Here is a 21,498-nt window from a genome sequence, read left to right as displayed (position 1 = left end):
TACATACCGCTTCCTCTAAACTTTATGAATGGCCATTTTGTTACTTTTTTCTAGATAAATCTAGAAAAACACTGGAGAAGGCGGAAATTTCTCGCTCTGCTGGGGGATTGTAGATTTTCATGCGGGAACAGCTTTTATGAATGCCCACTTTGCTAAATGGACGGGAAAATCCGCAGTTTTGAGCGGAAAACTTGCAGTAAGGTTTTATGAATAGAGCCCATAGTGGTAGTGATTGATTTAAATGAAATAAGTGTAAATAAATGTTAAAGCCCTGTATTAATAGCATATTCTGTCTGCATATATAAGTGCGTGATGTGAGGTTAACACACCCTTGCCTGGGCCACCAAATAGGTCAGCAGCAGCCCCATGTGCATGATCATGTCTCCCTATACATATGCTGAATTATCAAAGCACAGCTCCTAGCTCCTTTGCTAGTAATCATAATTAGTAGACAGAGCCCCGTACACCTCCCCCAACACGGCCAGCAGATGGCTCACGCCTTGCGATTGACAAACGTCTAGCAGAAGCCACCGCCTCCCGGCTGCTTATTGGATGCAGCTTGTCGTCATTCTCTTCCGGGTACAGATACAGAGACGGCGGCTGAAGGCAGGCTGCAGCCGGGTAATGGCTTGTCATTTGTTGTTGTTACTATTACAGGGCAAAAGCTAGAAATAGAATAATGATGGTGGGAAGAAGGAGGGTGTTAATAATGCTTGTCCATGGAACTCTAAATGTCCACCTGTTCAGCATCGGATCTTGCTAGAATACCGATACGGCAGCGAGCTGCCAGTGTCTGGTGACTGCTCAGAGCTCAGTGTGCATGCATGGACAGGCTGACCTCTGCTCTGTTATATTCCCTATAAAAGCAGCGACCATGTATGTGCGTTCTGGAGAGTACTTTGTGATTATGTATGTATGTACTTTGCTTATTGTTGTCCTTTGTGACTTGTGCTGGGTTTGTACATGATTGAAGGCAGTCCTTACCTCATTGAAAATACAGAACATAGGCTACCACTTCCTACGCCAAACAAAGACAAACCTGCATTATATGTATACTATATAATATAGACGTGAATCTGGATCTCAGCTACCACTGTAAAGCTGGCCACTAATGATCTAATCTTTTTCATCCAATCTTACCATTTCTATGTAATATAAGGTAACTGCCTGAAGTATCCATTCAGTAGTTTACCCTTATACTACATAGATTTGGTAAGATTGGATCATTAGTGGCCACCATTAGACTCCTTTTACACTAGATCCCTTGCAGTACACATGCACTAAAATTGGATCGCTCAGCAACGATGAAGGTAATGGTGGCCACTAATGATCCAATCTTACCATTTCTATGTAATATAAGGGACTGCCTAAATTATCTATTCAATATGTTCACTCATTTTATCCTTATACTACATTATATTTGGTAAAATTGGATGAAAAAGATTGGCTCATTATTGGCCACCTTTAGTCGCATCATGCGGTTTGAATGTGATGCGACACGTATGATAAAAAGAAGGTAAATGGGCGTATCCAAGGTAAAAGGGATACGTCTGTTCATAAAGTTTCCATTGGGCAATATGCGGATATTCCTTCTTGTTACCTGTTGTTGGTATCAAGCTGTGTCTGTGCACGGCCCTGGATTTTACCATTTAGTGTTTCAGCAGTATTCCTACTACTTTTCACTTGCAGCACATACAGTACATGGATACATATGGTCCATGGACTTGTGCTTGCACCGAACTGCGTGCATCACCCAGTATTGCAGTGCGTTGCTGTGTCAGGAGCAGTATGAAGCCCCCATTAAGATATAATTGCATTCCGATTATATTGTACATTGCGATGCAATGGACAGGGGCGTTGATTTATCATACAGAGGTAATACTGACATGCACGCACGGCAGTTTTACCTGCACTTCTGCATGCAGCACTGCGATTTACACCAGTAGTGCGACTCCTGGTACTAGAGTAGCGTGATTTCCTATGGTATCACACCTAACAAGTGCTAGCATTATTCATGTGTATTACCGTAGCAATGGTTGATCTCCTCTAGGACTGCGAGTCGCATAACTCGCAGTGCTGCATGTGGAAGTGATGGTAATACTGCCGTGTGCTATGTGTGCACCTTAGTATTACCGCTGTTTGATGAATCAACCCCAGAATGTGAAAGAAGCCTAGGGGCTTGTTCACAGTGCGCTGCAGAATAATTCTGTATGTCACTGCCCATACAGTTCTATGGACTTGTTCTCACATCTCTGCATTTTAACATATTGCGTTATTCTAACTCCATTGCAGTTCACGCTCATTTCCATGCATGCGTTATGCAACTGGCCACTGTGAACCTAGCCTTGGCAATTTGAGAATCTGAGAAACTATTGGAGCCGTAAAAATCAGACACCTGAAAAAAGCTGCCAGCTAGGGGCTCTTTCACATGGATGGCAGAACTGCACAGCCCACATTTTCAGCCTCTGAGAGGCTGGCCATTGTCATTTGACATGCGGTGAAGTGACGCAGCTGACAAAAAAAAACTGCCACATTTCACTTCTGAGTGCAGCTACCACTGAACTGAGCTGTCCCTCCATGGGGTGCACTCTTCTCCACTGCCCAATGGCAAATGCTTGCAGATGTCCAGCTTCATTTTTTTTTTCTCTTTCTGAACCATTTCAGCATGGCAGTAAATGGGACTAATCCACTCAACTGCCATCATAATGGCCACTGTCACTAACTGTTCTCATTTTCACTGCAGCTGTACATATAGAGGTTACCACATGTGCGTAAACAACCAGAGGCTATGGAATGGGTGGGGTTTGGTTTTTGAATAAGGGGACGCGGGATGTCTCCTCTCAAAATGCCAAAAGCAAAAACAGAAAATGTGAAGTGTGTATTTATTAGGTGTTCCATACAAAGTAAATTTTGCAGAAAAACTGACCATAAGCACTGTATGTGATAGATTTTGATTTGTCCATTTGCCACGGCGCAGTCGTTCACAACTGTGCATTATCAGGATGTTCTTGTATGCAGAATGCTACCCTGTGGCTGGTAATTAAATACTGTACCGGTAAACAAACCACCGGGGAATGAGCTGCCAAATGTCTCTGTGAATAAATGTATCATTTCTGTATGTCCTGCTTTAAGGTAGTCCGGTTTCCGAATTGGATTTCCAATCGTTTTTCTGATCACTTCTATGCAAATCGATCAGAAAAACGATTGGAAATCAGAGTTGACCTGTCAGAAATTATCTATTCAACCCAGGCTTTAGTGGAGTCTGTCAGATGTAAAGGAGGCAGCATCACATCTGTACCAGTTTCCAATATTCTAAAGCCTCATTTACATTGCCATAACAAATGTTCCGTTCATCGAAATGTAGTGGATGCAAACAGATCCTATGCAAAGCAATATGATCCTTTCACATAACTTAGTATGGAACCGATCCGTTCAGTCCGCATCAACAAGCGGAATGCAAGTATGGGTCCTGCACGACTTTTCCAGATCGACTAGCCAATGCAGATGCCTACGGAATCAATGGTTTCCTATGACAATGAAAAGACAAATAAATCACCTGCCACCGTCCATTCGGGTTCTCCACCACTGGCATCACCGGGGACATGTTCTGTTGCTATGTGGGGACGGGAGCCAGAGTAAATGTGGAGAACCACAATCTGCCAGGCTGGCAGAGTCATCAGAGGGCATTGGGGCCACTGTACACATGCTAGATTTTCGGCAAAGGCCGTCATTATCTGCTGCCTTGTACAGTAGCCCCGATAGCCGTCTTGAAAGTGATCCGCCAGGCGGATCAACTTGGCCAAGCGACAGACGATTCTTTTGTTAATGCCACTCCCCTGTCCGCCATGTGACATCACGCACACGCCACTCTGCCATCCCTCCGCCTCCCAGCATAGCAACAGAGCACGTCATCAGCTTTTACAAGTGACTTTACATCTGTTTTGACCAACCCATCAATGTTGTCTGAGCGATCGGGTCTCGATTCCCAATGGGTGACATCCATCACTGGTGTGTACCCAAGGTTTATGCAGGCATTATCTTGTAGTTTTCAGTGCTGTAGGAATGTTTGGGGTAGCATCAAGTGTATATGATAAGACAGGTTAAGATGGTTGAAGTGTGTGTGTGTGTGTGTGTGTGTGTGTGTGTGTGTGTGTGTGTGTGTGGGGGGGGGGGGGGGTGGCTGTACAAAAGAGGTGCCTGTACAAAAATACAGGCCATTAACAGCATTGCAGACCTTTCAAAACGAATCGGTCACAATCTGTATGAGCTGATATATGGTTCCTGAACCACTGCAACTGAACTAATCTCACTAATATTATAAATGCGAAAATTTGGATGTTTGTTACTCAATCACTCAACAATGGCTCAATGGATTTGAATGAAATTTGGCACACACACAGTACATTACCTGGAATAACATATAGGATACTTTTATCCCCATAACCAAAAAGTGGGCAGAGACAAATACAAATTTCATTGGGAAAATGTAAACTGCAGCCATTCTTACACTGTTAACGATAGTGTTGTCAAACTTTGCACAGTTGGTGACTGGGATTATTATTCATAAACATGGGTGGAGCTTACAAAAGCCAATCAAAATTCACCTATTGATTTTCAAGGGGAATATTTAATTGCTGCCATTCTTGTACTGTAAGGGCCCATTTCCACTATCGCGAATTTGCATGCATTTTTCGCATGCAAATTCGCATAGCAATACAAGTGAATGGGACTGTTTCCACTTGTCAGGATTCCTTTGCGTTTTTCTGTGCAGAAAAAATTCGCATGGCAGAGCCATCAGAATTCGCGTACCGCTATGCGAATCGCATACAATGTATTTAATAGGAAATTCGCATGAGGTTTGTGTATGCGAATTTTCATGCGAATTCGCATAGAAACAATGGAAAAGCACACCAGCACTGCCATGGTTAAATTCGCATGCATCGTCATCCATGCGAATTCGCATGGACCCGCATGCGAAATTCGCATCCGCATGCGAATTTTTACCACGGCGATTCGCACCGCACAAGTGGAAATACAGCCTAAATGGCACAAGCCTCAAACCTGGTACAGTTGGTCATTGGGTGACGGGGGCTCAAATTCAGAAAAAGCCAATCAGATTTGTTTCACTTCAATGCAGATTATTGATGCCACAAAATAGGTCATTGAGTAGTTTAGTAATTGTGTTTTAGGGTTAGAAAAAGTGGATGGAGTCAACACCAGCCAAATACATACCCGGGCAATGCCAGGCCATCAGCTAGTGTGTCTATAAAGCACACAACCATTGTTTTAGGCTACATTTCCCTAGGGTGCTGTGTCTGTTTCAGAATCAGATGTAGTGCCTGTACTAATAAGGAATCTCATCCAAATCCAATAGCCATGCCAATGTACGGCTATGGGGATTCGATTGCGATATACCAAAAAAGCAGGCACTCTGTTTGTTTTTTTTATTTTATTTTACCCCACATGAGATTTCAAATGCAGCCTGTTAATTTTAATGGGCTCTAATTCCGTGGGGTAATGGACAGGAGTTACACAAATGGAAACTCAGCCTTAGGGCTCAAACCCACTAGCAGCCTTTAAGTGCTAGCCTGAAATTTTGTTTTTGGGTGTACGTTGTAACGCAGTGCAGCAGTGTGAAACTAGCCTGAGGCCTGGAACCCACTAGCAATACGTTACTAAGCCGTTACTAAGCAGTTGTGATTTGAAAAAGCTCTTGCTAATGCAATGCTATGGGGGATTTTTATAAAATCACATCGCTCAAGTGGGATCACACCCATAGCATTACATTAGCAAGAGCTTTTCAAATCACAACTGCTTAGTAATGTACTGCTAGTGGGTTCCAGGCCTTAGGGTAGTTTCACACTGCTGCATTGCGTTACAACGTACACCCAAAAAAAAAAATTCAGGTGGCATGCAATGTACTGCATGCAAAAGAAGCAGCTAGCTAATGTGCACCTTCATTGCCTAATATTGTGTGTGTATGTGTCATTGTGCGCAATTCTGGCAATCATATTTTGCGTTGTAACAATGGAAACCACTGCATCGCACCACAGCTGATGAGGTGTAAAGTGATCATAGACTTTGAATAGCACCACGTTTCAGCACACTAAATAGTGTCCGTTACAATGAAATACAACATGTCAGTGTGGAAATACCCTTAGCTACTGATTTATTGAAAAGACAGACCACTTCCTTCATTTGCATAAGCAGAAACTGGTTAGGATGTGTGCAGCCTCTGGTGATGGTTTTTCTTGGCATGGTTGTAGGTATGATCATATAATTACAAGTTTAATCTGACACAAAAAGGCTCATATCAACTTTTGTTTCCTTGCTAATGATTCATGCAAAGTTTAATTTGCAGGTGTAGGTCTGCTTTTAAAAGTAAATTGAAGTAAACGTGGAACTAAAACAACTTTTCTAAAGCAGATACTTCCGTAAGTAGTAAGAAAGCTTTGGATAGCCCAGAGTCTGCCCCCCCCCCCCCTCTTTACCTTGGGTGCATCTCTGCCTGTGGCCATACTGCACAGGCACCAGTAGGCACAAAGTCGCTCTTGCACAAGCAGTTTCATGCTACTCCACAGGCGCAAACTCTACTGCTGTCTGCACAGTATGGCCATGCTCATAAATGGATGGGAGCGAGGCCACGGACAACATATTCAATAATTTTTGTTGAATATGTTTTAGAGGGACCTATTCCTGCCATGGAGGGTTGTAAGGAAATCAGGAAGGCCTCTGGACTATCCAAGGAAGGTAATCTTACTAATCATACTAAAATTTTATGTTTTGTTTATTTTTAGTTCAGTTATGATTTAAACAAAGCAAGCTCTGCTATCACAAGCTACATAGGGTTCTCTAATGGTCCAATCATACTACTTTTGTGTAATATAACCTATGCAATCTGTTCATGGTATTTAAAATCTGTTGACCCTCATACTACATGGAAGTGGTTCAATTGGACAATTAAGATTAGATGTGTGTACCACAGCTGAAGCAAGGGAAATATGGAGGCTGCCATACAGTATTTATTTCCTATTAAGCAATACTAGTTGCCAGGCTTCCTTGCTGATCCTCTGCTTCTAATACTTTTAAGGTGGCCATGCATCAGGCGACTTGGCGGCCGATCGACCATCCGATTTGATTATTATAATCGTAATTGGATGAAAATCGGTGCCGCCAAATGCATGCCCGACCAACAATGCAACCAATTTCGGGCCTAAATTGGTCAGACATACGTCAAGATGTAAGGCCAACTTGCTCAATCAGGTGTGCAGCTGTAATGGTGAGCGATATCGGGATAAGCATGACAAAACCCCCGACACTGTCCCCCCTAATGTTTAATGTGCCCCTGGCACCCAGTGCTCTCTATACATTACCTGCCTGTGGCTGCCGCTTGCTCCAGGCTTCCTCCGCTGTCCATAATCTCACACCATATGGTTGCCTAGTAACATGGGCACATGTGACGTCACACACAGGCCCTTGTTAGGCAACCACGTGAGGCCACGTGTATAGACAGCAGCGGGAGCAAGCTGTGGAGAAGTAACATAAAGAGTGCACTGGGTAGCAGGAGGCACATGAAACATTTGGGGGGCAATATCGAGGCGGTGGATGCGGCGTCACAAAGCCAATTCCTGATTGATTTAATGCTGAAATTGATCGGGAATCGGCCTGCGGTGTATGGGCAGCCAACATATCTCTCTAATCAGATTGGATTAGAGAGAGATTTGTCTCTTGGTCGAATCTGCCCATCATCGCTAGATGTATGGCTAGCTTTAGCCATAGTCCCTGAAACAAACAAATACAGATCAGGTGTCTCTGACAGGATTAGCTGCATGCTTGTTTCTGGTGTTATTCAGGCACTGCTGCAGCCAAATAGATCAGCAGGGCTACCAGGCAAACTGTATTTTTTTAAAAGAAAATAAGTATGGTAGTTAGTATAAATATGGTATGGTAGTATCTGCCTGGCTAAGATTATTAAGGTAGCCATACACTGGTCGATGTGCCATTAGATCGACCAGCTGACAGATCCCTATCTGATCAAATCTGATCAGAGAGGGATCGTATGGCTGCCTTTACTGCAAACAGATTGTGAATCGGTTTCATCCTGAAACCGATTCACCATCTGCTGAGCTGCTCCTGCCGCCTGTCCCCCCCGGATACATTACCTGACGCTGGCTCCCGGGCATCTTCTCCGCATTGCACGGCTCTGTTCCGGATCCATTACGGCGCTTCCTGTGTTACTCCGTGACCAGGAAGTTCAAATAGAGCGCCCTCTATTTGAACTTCCTGGTCACGGAGTAACACAGGAAGCGCCGGGATGGATGGAGCCGGAACAGAGCCGTGCAGCACGGAGAAGACGCCCGGGAGCCAGCCTCAGGTAATGTACACCTGATCGGATCGGCCGCCGCTAGCGACGCGCACTTTACCCGCGGGCGATCGAGGGTAATTTCCCGCACGGCGCGATCGACGGACCGATCTGATTCCGGGAGGGAATCGGATCGGCGGCTGCGTTTACCGCAAACGATTGGCAGCAGATTCGATCCCAGGATCGAATCTGCTGTCGAAACGGCCGGGAATCGAGCCAGTGTATGGCCACCTTTAGACTGTACTGTGGGCTGCTAACGGCTTTTCAAGCAGTAAAACTGTCTGTCTCCTCCTGTGATTTTAGCCAGGCAGATAGGAGCTGTCACATTCATGCTGCTGTGAATGTGTAAACAGCAGGGTGATTTATTTTGTAACTTATTCCCTACCCTTGACTATCCCTTCTACTAGCATTCTTTCCAGAATAAATCTTTTTTTTTTGTTTTATTTTTTACAGATTTTGCGATAGTGGTCTTTATAAAGGACAACTATCATTTATCTGTGCATTTCAAAAGTTTACCTTCTTAACCTTTTGCCGACCGCGTCACGCCGATGGGCGTGGCCGTGGCGGCAGCCCCAGGACCGCCTAACGCCGACTGGCATAAAGTCCTGGGGCTCTGTTTTGCAGGAGTTCGCACGCATCTCCTGCTTGGGGGCGGAGTTCCGCCCCGCCTTCAATCTCCGAGCGGCTATTGCCACTCGGGAGACTGTTAGACGGCACGATCGGCGTCTATTTACATGGTGCAGCGCTGCGATCAGCAGCAGCGCTGCACTGGGGACAGCCGTGTGACACGGCTGTCCCCCTGGGGGACAAGAGAGCGATCGGCTCTCATAGGCAGAAGCCTATGAGAGCTGATCTCTATGATTGGCTGGGGGAGGGAGGGAGGGAGGGAGAACATTTAAAGAAACAGGGTTTTTTTATTTAAAAACTTCAACAATAATATTTAACACACAAAAAATAAACATGGGGGGAGCGATCAGACCCCACCAACAGAGAGCTCTGTTGGTGGGGAGAAAAGGGGAGGGGGGAATCACTTGTGTGCTGTGTTGTGCGGCCCTGCAGCTTGGCCTTAAAGCTGCAGTGGCCAATTTGACTAAAAATGGCCTGGTCACTAGGGGGGTTTAGCCCTGCAGTCCTCAAGAGGTTAAAACAAAATGTATTTGCGATAATTCAGGTTGAAGTGAGCATATGTCTCTCACAATGCATCACTGCTGAATATGCAAATTGTCCCCGTAAGCTTACACACCTTCAGAACCGCTGAAATGCCATGATATGTAAGCTTTTTAATTGTAAAATACTAACACTTCATTGCATTCCAGCGGTTCTGGAGGTGTGGTGAGATATCGGACAACAAAGGGATGATTTGCTGTGATGCATCTTGACAGACATCAAATGCTCACTCCAATTTGAATTATCACAAATACCTTCTGTTTTAAGAAGGCAAACTTTTATTTTGCTTAACGTTTTAGTAAGAGGGCTTTTTGGTCCTTTGTAACCCCTTAGGGCATGTTCACATTGGAGATGTTTTTTGGAATCTTTAATCGCAGACAATTTGTACAAATCGCCCTAAAAGTGCTTACACTATGCTTTCCAATGAGAGTTCTCACAGGGGCGTTCCGTTTGCTTGTCGCTGACAAAAGCGCTGCAGTACCATTTCAGGGCGATTTGCCCTGAATAGAACGTATAGGGAAATCGCAAAGTACTTGAAAAAGCGCTTTGTATAGTGATTTCTCCAGCGCTTTAATGAATAAATACTTTGTATTTATTTATTTCCAGGGGCAAAGTAATCACTTCCTGACTAACGTCAGGAAGTGATTTAAATAATTGCTCTGCTAAAGCACTTGCAAAAGCGCTTATAACACTCGATTTGAGAGGACACAGCGATTTGAAAAAATAAAACGCTCAGCGCAGGCAAGAGCGCAGGTTTAACGCAAGGTGAACGAGGCCTTACACATGCCTATGAGTTCTGGTACAACCTTGAGCTTGCTGGGTAGTATGTATATCTGTGCATTAAAAACACAATTTAAACAATTTATATAGACCTATTATCTTCTCTTTTTTTATTTTTTTTTATATTTCCATTTTATTATGTAGGTAACTAGTTTTAAGCACCTGTCTCACACAGTTAACGTTAAAGGAAACCCAAGGTGAGAGGGATATGGAGGCTGACATATTGATTTATTTTTAAACAATCCCAGTTGCCTGGCAGTCACCCTGATCCTGTGTCTAATACTTTAAGCCATAGATCCTGAACAAGCATGCAGCAGATCAGGTACTCTGACTCAGGTTTTATTGGTTTAGCCATATGCTTGTTCCAGGGTTTGACTTTGACACTATGCCAGAAAATCAATTGGGCTGCCAGACGACTGGCATTGTTGAGAAGGAAATAAATAGAGCAGCCTCCATATTCCTCTCACCTCGGGTTCTCTTTAAAAGAGCCCATGCTAATAGGGGATGTAACTACAGTATACTGAGTTCTGTGTATCCTCTCCCTGTCATTGTAGCTGTCCTTCCAACTGTAGGAATCGGCAGTACTCCTCTCATCTTTGGATCTGTACAGTAGTCTTATCTGCAGTACAATAAATCTGTTAATTCAGCTCAGTTTTAATTTGTGTGAGGATTCCAGGGGAAGCCCTATTGCTTTTATAAGTACACGTTTTAAATAGTTGTACCACTGCTTTCACTTCAGTGCGCAAATAAACAGAAACCACAACTATTTAGAGCTTGTAACACTCCCTATCACTACAGGTAGGCCTAGTGAGTGCACCTTCACTGACTGCAGCTGTCAAGCGAACTGAGTATGACAGGAGAAAAGCGCTACACAAATGTAAGCATTATTATGTTATAAAGCAGTTCAGTGGCAGCACTTCCTCACAGAAAGAGGAACCTGAGGTGTGTCAGGAGTCTTGCTGCACAGTTCAGCTGGTGAAATGAGGAAGATGAGCAGCTGCACTGCCTGACACAAGTGACAGGACTCTGCCCTCCGTTCTGGGCTCTCCTCCTGACACCGCGACAGCCACCAGCTTTTAGAACATAGATCTTGATATGGAAGGTGGAAGTCTAAAGTCCAAATGTGACAAATGATTTTATGGATGCTGTAGACATTATTTACATGCATGTTTTTTGAACACATGAGTGTTGATAGTTGTCGTTTTTTTTTTTTTTTTCTTTTAACCTCCTTGGCGGTAACCCCGTGTGTGACACGGGGTAAGCCGCCGGAGGGTGCCGCTCAGGCCCTGCTGGGCCGATTTACTTAATTTTTTTTTTTTGCTGGACGCAGCTAGCACTTTGCTAGCTGCGCCAGCACCCCGATCGCCGCCGCCGCGCGCCCGATCGCCGCTATCCGGTGCGGCGCGCGCCCCCCCCCAGACCCCGAGCGCTGCCTGGCCAATCAGTGCCAGGCAGCGCCGAGGGGTGGATCGGGTCTCCCAATGACGTCCCGACGTCGGTGACGTCATCCCGCCCCGTCGCCATGGCGACGGGGGAAGCCCTCCAGGAAATCCCGTTCTTTGAACGGGATTTCCTGATCGGTGATCGCCGAAGGCGATCGAAGCGGGCGGGGGGATGCCGCTGAGCAGCGGCTATCATGTAGCGAGCCCTCGGCTCGCTACATGATAAAAATTTTTTTTTTTTTTTTTTAAACTGTTGCGCTTCCCCCTGGCGGTATTTTTCATACCGCCAAGGGGTTAAATGATACATACCTGAGTGAAGATGGCATGCCGAGCATTAAACTAGTAGTCACCTGTAGAAATAAAACCAGAATCTTCTCTTTCCAGGAAAGCCCACAGTTGTCCCTAATCTTCTTCTGTCCTTTGCAGGTGTCCTCTTGCCCTGTGCGGCTGTGATATCAGTGAGAATCCCACAGACGTGCCTTCCAGGATAGCCCATTTCCTGCTCCTTCTTTTTAATAGGCAGCATGGCAAGGTAAGGGAAGCTGTCTAAGCATGTCACCACTTTCTCTTAAGGTGCCCATGCACTTGCCCGATTTACCGCTGATAGACAGCAGATTCGATCACTGTGATCGAATCTGCTGTGAAATCGATGCGCAAACGCTGACCGACTGATTTCCACCCGAAAATGATCGATCCCGACGATCTGGCCGTGCGGAAAATTTCACTTGATCGCCAGTGGGTCGTGAGTGCGTCGATAGCGGTGTTCAAATGTCCGACCGGCGCTAGCGGCAATACATTACCTGTTCCAGTGTGTGTTCCCGTGGTCCCTTCTCCGCTCTGGGCTCCGGCTGGCTTCTTACCTTACTTCCTGTCAGGGGAAGTTTAAACAGTAGAGTGCTCTCTACTGTTTAAACTTCCTCCGACAGGAAGTAAAGTGAAGCTGGAGCCGGGAGCGGAGAAGAGACAGCGGAGACCGGGGGACTCGCGCCGGCCGGATCAGGTAATGTATGCAGGGGACGGCAGTGGCAGCTCCACAGATTGTGAATCTGTTTCATAGTGAAATCAATTCAAAATCCTGCGCAGGATTGGGGTAGGGAAATATATTGCTGCGCCTGCACACTGTTTGTCAGGCTTTGTCGAGGAAGTTTTGGGGGAGACAGCGCTGGATTCCCCCAGGCTACAGAGGACAGGGAAGCCTCATTGGGACCCTGAGGCTTCCCCCTCCCGAGGTTAGTATCTCCCAGAGGGATATTTTTTGTTTGTTACAGGTTCTCTTTTGGGTCCTGTTGGGCTACAGGACCATATCAGCATAGCACAAGTCTGTCCTCATCTGGGGCTTCAACCTTGTTTACATATTTGTTTCCTTTTAAACAATTCCATTTGCCTGGCAGCCCTTCTGATCTATTTGGCTGCAGTAGTGGTTGAAGTACACCAGAAGCAAGCATGCAGCTGACCTTGTAAATTCTGACAATGTCAGAAACCCCTGTTCTGCATATGCTTGGTCTATGGCTGAAAGCATTAGAGACAGAGGATCAGCAGGACAGTCAGGCAAGTAGTATTGCTTAAAAGGAAATAAATATGGCAGCTTCCATATTACTCTCACCTCGGGTTCACTTTAACCACTTCCTGACGGCCGGGAAGTGGATCCCGCAAGGACCGCCGCATGTACAAATGGCGGCGGTCCTTGTACGGGCATAGGTAGAGCGATCGTGTCATTCGTGACGCGATCCTCCGCCGGGGACTGGCTCCGCCCCCTCACGCTGTAACCCGCCGGCCGTTCGGAAGCGCCGGCGGGTTACTAGCACCCGGATCGCCGCATACAAAGTGTATAATACACTTTGTAATGTATACAAAGTGTATTATACAGGCTGCCTCTTGCCCTGGTGGTCCCAGTGTCCGAGGGACCACCAGGGCAGGCTGCAGCCACCCTAGTCTGCACCCAAGCACACTGATTTCCCCCTGATCGCCCACAGCACCCCTCAGACCCCCCCCCCCCCTGCCCACCCCCCAGACCACTGTTTACACTCAATCACCCCCCTAATCACCCATCAATCACTCCCTGTCACTATCTGTCAACGCTATTTTTTTTTTATGCCCTAAACTGCCCCCTGCTCCCTCCTGATCACCCCCCCCCCCGTATACTGTATGCATCTATCCCCCTGATCACCCATCAATCACCCCCTGTCACTGCCACCCATCAATCAGCCCCTAACCTGCCCTTTGCGGGCAATCTGATCACCCACCCACACCAATAGATCGCCCGCAGATCCGACGTCAGATCACCTCCCAAGTGCAGTGTTTACATCTGTTCTCTACCCTAAACACCCACTAATTACCCATCAATCACCCCCTGTCACTGCTACCTATCAATCACCCCCTATCACCACCTGTCACTGTTATCCATCAGATCAGACCCTAATCTGCCGCTTGCGGGCACCCAATCACCCGCCTACACGCTCAGATTGCCCTCAGACCCCCCCCCTTATCAATTCGCCAGTGCAATATTTACATCTGTTCTTCCCTGTAATAACCCACTGATCACCCGTCAATCACCCCCTGTCACTGCCACCCATCAATCAGCCCCTAACCTGCCCCTTGCGGGCAATCTGATCACCCACCCGCACCAATAGATCGCCCGCAGATCCTACGTCAGATCACCTCCCAAGTGCATTGTTTACATCTGTTCTCTACCCTAAACACCCACTAATTACCCATCAATCACCCCCTGTCACTGCTACCTATCAGATTAGACCCCTATCTGCCCCTAGGGCACTCAATCACCCGCTTACACCCTCAGAACGCCCTCAGACCCCAGCCCTGATCACCTCGCCAGTGCATTGCTTGCATCTATTTCCCCCCCTCTAATCACACATTGAGACACCCATCAATCACCTCCTAGCACACCTACCCATCAGATCAGGCCCTAATTTGCCCCGTGTGGGCTCCTGATCACTCGGCCAAACCCTCAGATCCCTCTCAGACCCCCTTCCGATCACCTCCCCAGTGCATTGATTGCATCTATTTTCCCCTCTAACCACCCCCTGAGACACCCATCAATCACCTCCTGTCACCCCCCTAGCACTCCTATCCATCAGATCAGGCCCAATACAACCTGTCATCTAAAAGGCCACCCTGCTTATGACCGGTTCCACAAAGTTCGCCCCCTCATAGACCACCTGTCATCAAAATTTGCAGATGCTTATACCCCTGAACAGTCATTTTAGACATTTGGTTTCCAGACTACTCACGGTTTTGGGCCCCTAAAATGCCAGGGCGGTATAGGAACCCCACAAGTGACCCCATTTTAGAAAAGACACCCCAAGGTATTCTGTTAGGTGTATGACGAGTTCATAGAAGATTTTATTTTTTGTCAAAAGTTAGCGGAAATTGATTTTTATTGTTTTTTTTTTCACAAAGTGTCATTTTTCACTAACTTGTGACAAAAAATAAAATCTTCTATGAACTCGCCATACACCTAACGGAATACCTTGGGGTGTCTTCTTTCTAAAATGGGGTCACTTGTGGGGTTCCTATACTGCCCTGGCATTTTAGGGGCCCTAAACCGTGAGGAGTAGTCTAGAAAACAAATGCCTCAAAATGACCTGTGAATAGGACGTTGGGCCCCTTAGCGCACCTAGGCTGCAAAAAAGTGTCACACATGTGGTACCGCTGTACTCAGGAAAAGTAGTATAATGTGTTTTGGGGTGTATTTTTACACATACCCATGCTGGGTGGGAGAAATCTCTCTGTAAATGGACAGTTGTGTGTAAAAAAAAAAAAAACAATTGTCATTTACAGAGATATTTCTCCCACCCAGCATGGGTGTGTGTAAAAATACACCCCAAAACACATTATACTACTTCTCCTGAGTACGGCAATACCACATGTGTGGCACTTTTTTGCAGCCTAACTGCGCTAAGGGGCCCAAAGTCCAATGAGCACCTTTAGGCTTTACAGGGGTGCTTACAATTAGGCACCCCCCAAAATGCCAGGACAGTAAACACACCCCACAAATGACCCCATTTTGGAAAGTAGACACTTCAAGGTATTCAGAGAGGAGCATAGTGAGTCCGTGGCAGATTTCATTTTTTTTTTTTTACGCAACTTAGAAGAAATGGAAACTTTTTTTTTTTTACTTTTTGTCACAAACTGTCATTTTCCGCTAACTTGTGACAAAAAATAAAATCTTCTATGAACTCACCATGCCTCTCAGTGAATACTTTGGGATGTCTTCTTTCCAAAATGGGGTCATTTGGGGGGTATTTATACTATCCTGGAATTCTAGCCCCTCATGAAACATGACAGGTGGTCAGAAAAGTCATAGATGCTTCAAAATGGGAAAAATCACTTCTTGCACCATAGTTTGTAAACGCTATAACTTTTACCAATCAATATAGGCTGAATGGGTTTTTTTTTAATTAAAAACATGTTTGTCTACATTTTTCGTGCTGCGTGTATACAGAAATTTTACTTTATTTGAAAAATGTCAGCACAGAAAGTTAAAAAAAATCATTTTTTTTGACAAAATTCATGTCTTTTTTGATGAATATAATAAAAAGTAAAAATCGCAGGAGCAATCAAATAGCACCAAAAGAAAGCTTTATTAGTAACAAGAAAAGGAGCCAAACTTCATTTAGGTGGTAGGTTGTATGAGCGAGCAATAAACCGTGAAAGCTGCAGTGGTCTGAATGGAAAAAAAGGGTCTGGTCCTTAAAGGGGGGTAAAGCCCACGGTCCTCAAGTGGTTAAGGTTTGGTTCGCTCTTGCACTTCTTACCTGTGGTTTTATAACTCCTTTAAACAACTTATTAAGCCAGGCCTGGTGCTGGGTGTTTTATGAGAGTATATGTATGTTATAGGAGAGCTCCAAAATTGTGCTTTGCTTTTAAATTGTCATTATTTGTCTGTCACACTGGATATTTCAAAAGATGCTGCAGTAAATAACACAAGTCTGAGTATACAACTTTGGTCTGGGCCAATGGACCATAATTGTTGTGATCACTAAAAAATGTTATGTTCCTGCCCACATCGTCATTATTTTTTTAATATTATCTTACCTAGGTTCTGTAGCTGATCAAGCCCACACACCTACAACCGTTTCACCTTGGGCTGAAAATTCATCTTCTCTATAGACCTACACTTTTATGCAGACTGCTTTATTCAAGTTCTGAGATATTGTATGAGTGAATAAAGAATCCAGTACCACTTCACTTGCAAGGTAAGCTACAATAATGGACAACCACGTCACCTGAGGCTTTATAAGTACAATCAATAACTGTATTCAGTAACTTTAGTGGTATGTTTAAAATAGTTATGTGCTCCTCTCTGCTGCTGCACAATCCCTTCAGCTGGTGCTATGCCTGAAGCAGTCTGAGGTGAATATGGTTTGTGCTCTCCAGAAAACCTATATTTTTCCTGCTCACATGCCTCTCTGGGCAAATAAGCATCTATCCTAATAAACCTAGGAAACAAAACGCATACTTAAAAAATGTTCTATGATTCCTCCCTTGAAGTACCATGGTGCATGTACTGCTTTGACCCACATAACTGCTCCCTTAAAGTACACCAGTAGGGTGAAAAAAGTCACATACTTGAATCAAAAGGAGGAAGCCTCCGGAGGCTCTAGAGACCTCCCTGATGTCCATGACCCCTGCACTGCCAGCCGAGACCAATCGAGCACAGCCACATGCCTTGCACCTGTGCTGTAGCACAGAGCCGCTCGTTCACGGAGGAAAAAGCCATGAACAAGCAGCTCCTGGTACCGCACGGGCCGTCCATGCACCCGAGCAGTGCAGCCACACATAAATTAAATAGTTCCATATTCTGTATCACATTACTTTTCTATGTCTTTATTGTATTATTTTGTTTGCGCAGCTTTCATTATGTCAGATAAGGACTACCTTATATACTCGAATATAAGCCTAATTTTTCAGTACAAAAAAAATGTGCTGAAAAGTTACCCCCCTCGGCTTATATGTGAGTCAGTGCGTGCAGAACAGATGGTAGAGCAGGTTTTGTTACTTGCAGAGGAGCATAAGGATCGTGCACTAGTGATCCTGCTCTTGCCAGCTGGCTCCCTGCTGTGTCCATTCCCTCATCCCCTGCAACATGGTGTACAGAGTGCGCTGCTCAAGACTACCTGTGTCTCCTGGCTTTGGAGTGGAGCGTGCGAGCAATGTGTCAGTGGTGCAATGTTTGCGGATTTGTCCTGTGTGGCAATTGCTGTGTCTCATATGTGACACCATCTGGTGGCATCTTGAGACGCAACTGTACCATCCTGGGGCACATCTGTCTATGGGGAGGGGCCTGAATTGTACTGGAGGCACATCTGGCTACTGTGGAGAGGGATTAATATGCGATTCAATCACTTTTTCCTCGTTTCTGAGTGAAATGTGGGTGTCTTGGCTTATATGCTAGTATATACAGTATTTTACACTCAAAATCCAATTCTGTTCCTTCTCTGCCAGACTGACGGTGCCACAGTTTTGTTCATCACACTCATGCCCTCTTCAGTGCCATCATGAGCAACACCACAGATCCTGGGACAAGTAATGTGAATGCTGACTCCATGGGAGGGATCGTGCTTGTCCCTTTCTTCCTGATCACGTTGCTTGGTGTGATTGTAGCAGTGGTAAGTGTCAATTTTATTTTTTTAATGTTTTCTCTTCATCCTGGGGGGCTTTCATAGATTGGATTACTGTATGTGTAGGGAAAAGCCTGTATATATAAATCAAATCACATTTCATCCTGTATTGCTTTATTTGCTAAGCATGAACAAGCAAGTACGGAACTTGGGCCTGATGTACTTAGGTTCTTTCAAGTTGTAAAAGTTAGAAAACACTGGAAATAATATGTAATCCTACAAAATGGTCAGGATTAATTAAAATCTGACTTCAATTCTTTTCCAATTTTGCGACCCTTGCCTGGAGGTTTGCTGAAACGTTAGAAAACTTAAGGGGTCCATACACTGGTCGATTTCAGCAACCTATTCTATAGAATCGGCCAATCGATCTGCGGCTGATTTCGATCGATTTGATCTACCTGACAGGATGGAAAATCTAGGTTGATCTGCTGCTGGCAGTAGATCAATGGCCCATATAGTTGAATTGGATCTAATGGTGCAGTAATGCATTTATATCGATATTTCAATAGATTTAATCCTGAAATCTATTGGAGATCTGTTCCTAGCGTGTAGCACTCATCAGATTCCTGTCAGATTCAGACTGACAGGCATCTGACAGAAATCTATCTGATAGTCGAATCAGCATCAAATCTATCAGTGTAGTGCTATTGCAGTCATGTGCTGCACCCAAACCTCAAACATTTTCCAGACCGAGAACTAAAAATACAATTTGATTGTTAAAGAAATCGGTGTGCTCTGTTGGCATTTTTTTCTATGTGAAATTAGGTTTCAGCAACAAAAATTCCTGCTTTTACAATTTTGAACAGGTGGTCAGAAGCACTGAGTAAATTGCTTTCAGAGTCTGGGTGTGGCTGCTACATTTGCTTTGATTGCATCATTCTACTGTTCAAAAAAATAGGAGGAGGCAGAGACTGAACTCTTTGGAAAGATTGCAGTCCATGCGACAGACTGTGCATATTGCAGGAAGTGGCTAGTGTCCAGACTGACCCGATATTTACAAGTGATTTCACATCAGCTAATCAAGGAGTTTTTACTCTGATATAAACTCCACAATTATATTCCTGTACAGATCCAAGAATACATTTGCACCTGAACAAGGCGTTTGTTAAAATTCAAGCGGTCCTCCTGTTTATTATCAAAAAAAAGTTATTGCTGTGTGTTCAGCAAGGGCACACATGCTGATTCACCAACCTTCCAGCAACATTTGCTGTGGTTTGATATGAACCATCCAAGGGTCGTAAACTTTTGCCACCTGACAGAGCATGTTTATTATATATTGGTTTGTTGCATCACCTTGGTTATCCGGTGTTCTGCTTTGCTTTCATGGTCATCGTAACATACTAATGTGTTAATACATTTACACTTTGTGTTTCTTTGTAGATTATGTATGTAAAGAAGAGGAAAAGGTATGTGTGAAAAATCATGACTCCATATTTATTACTCTGCAATTGATGTTGCATATATTATTTTATCCCCAATATGTCCTCCCTTGTATTATGGTTTTCCAGTGTACAAATAACTAGCCAATCTTTGTGTTTGTGTACTGAATGTGAGAGTCTTTTCATTTGCACGAACAAAAATTGTTAAAGGATTAGCTTTGATTACTCACTATGCATGAACAAGCAAGTATGGAACTCAGTGTCTTCCCGACATGTCTGCCGTCACAGCCAGAAGTTTAGCTGTGCAGGCGGAAGTGTTGGGAAGATGGAGTGCAGCGTATTGGCAACAGGTGGCGATATAGGTGAGTTAAAGGGACTCCGAGCAGTGCAGTAACTATGGAAAGAACTGAATTCTGTACTCCCAGCTCATTCTTGGTAGTCACTAGTCACTCGTTTGCTCATATTGTGAAACCTTGAAACCTACAAATTGAAACCGTTCCGTCTCTTAATGTGAGAATGTGATATTCGGCTCAGTTCCCACTTGTGACATATCAAAACGGCTTTGCAGAGTGGACAGTTCAGTGTCCACTCCAATTGATTTTTCTCATTCATTTGGTGTCAGGAGCAGATGTGTCTCAACCATAGGTCAATATGGGTTACAAATCCACTATCCAGACAAACGGTGCAGGGTGGAGACGTTGTGTTGCATTTAACGCAACATACACAGCAGAACCCACTGACCTGTCCATTGTTGCGTTACCATAACCATAGAGAACGGGTACGTTTTTGGTGCCAGTGGGAGGCGATGCTAAGTGTAAACAGTCATAAATAAAGAGTTTGGGAATCGTATAAAAGAAAATGAGTAAACATGGACACAAAGATGTCTGAAAAGAAGCTAGATGATCTAAGCCTGTCAGAACACTAAGGTTTGAAGGAGTAGTCTACATTTATCAACACTCAATGATATATGTATTTTATTTTTTTTTATCACAAAGTGAATATTTTGCTTGTAAATGTACTGAAAGGTTATTTTAATCAATTAGGTGATAAGTCATTTATGAGAAGTTTAGTGAATTGAGCTCAAAGTTGGGTGGGCTTTTTGAGTATAAATCTGTATAAAATTTACTGAATCAAAGCTAAAGCATTTCAAATATGACGAAAAAAAATGTACCCACTGTGTGTTACAAACAGACATTGTATTGATAAAGTACTAACAAACAGCTGTGCCTAGTCACAGGGTTGTAGATGGACATTTTAGCTAGTATTTAGATTTGAATGGTGGTTGTTGTTTTTATTGTGTGACATGTGACTGCCATGAGTCTTGTGCTGTTGACACATGCAAGCAATCATGCCCATATTAGTATAGTTTTTGGTTATTTTCTACAAACACATTCATTATTTTCCATGCATTTTTTTCCGCATGCATTATTATTTTTTTCCATGCATTATTTTCCGCATGATGCGTGTGTTCACAATACATGCATTCTGCCACATCCAAAACATTAAAAAAATTGCCAAAAATTACACGTGGAAATGCGATTGCAAACACACTACGACGGAGTCCCGGGAATCCTGGGGAAAACTCCCCTTCAAGTGTGTTCCCAATGTTTGATATATTCAGCGAAGCTTCCAGATGACCAGTTTTTGTGTGAGGTTCGGGGCTTGTCTGAAGGCTGAAAATGGAGCCTCAGCGATTCTTTCTTTCAGCATGTCATCCTCTGTTAGCT

General features: G+C 44.4%; 1 protein-coding gene across 2 annotated transcripts in view; it reads left to right on the top strand.

The window, feature by feature from the left end:
• Positions 1–543: 543 nt before the first annotated feature.
• The window catches only part of SMIM29 (small integral membrane protein 29), a 48,980-nt gene continuing 28,025 nt past the window's right edge, over positions 544–21,498 (top strand). For both annotated transcript variants that reach the window (XM_068269391.1, XM_068269392.1), the window contains exons 1-5: positions 544–621; positions 12,178–12,283; positions 16,811–16,967; positions 18,217–18,380; positions 19,773–19,798. In XM_068269391.1, coding sequence (XP_068125492.1) covers positions 18,270–18,380; positions 19,773–19,798 — 137 coding nt within the window. In that variant the 5' untranslated portion in view covers positions 544–621; positions 12,178–12,283; positions 16,811–16,967; positions 18,217–18,269. The remainder of the gene's footprint in view (positions 622–12,177; positions 12,284–16,810; positions 16,968–18,216; positions 18,381–19,772; positions 19,799–21,498) is intronic.

The sequence above is a fragment of the Hyperolius riggenbachi genome, chromosome 2, assembly GCF_040937935.1.
Source record: "Hyperolius riggenbachi isolate aHypRig1 chromosome 2, aHypRig1.pri, whole genome shotgun sequence".
In the NCBI taxonomy this organism is placed as follows: Eukaryota; Metazoa; Chordata; class Amphibia; order Anura; family Hyperoliidae; genus Hyperolius; species Hyperolius riggenbachi.
The sequence above is the reverse complement of the archived record's forward strand: the minus strand, read 5'-3'. Positions and strand labels throughout refer to the sequence as shown.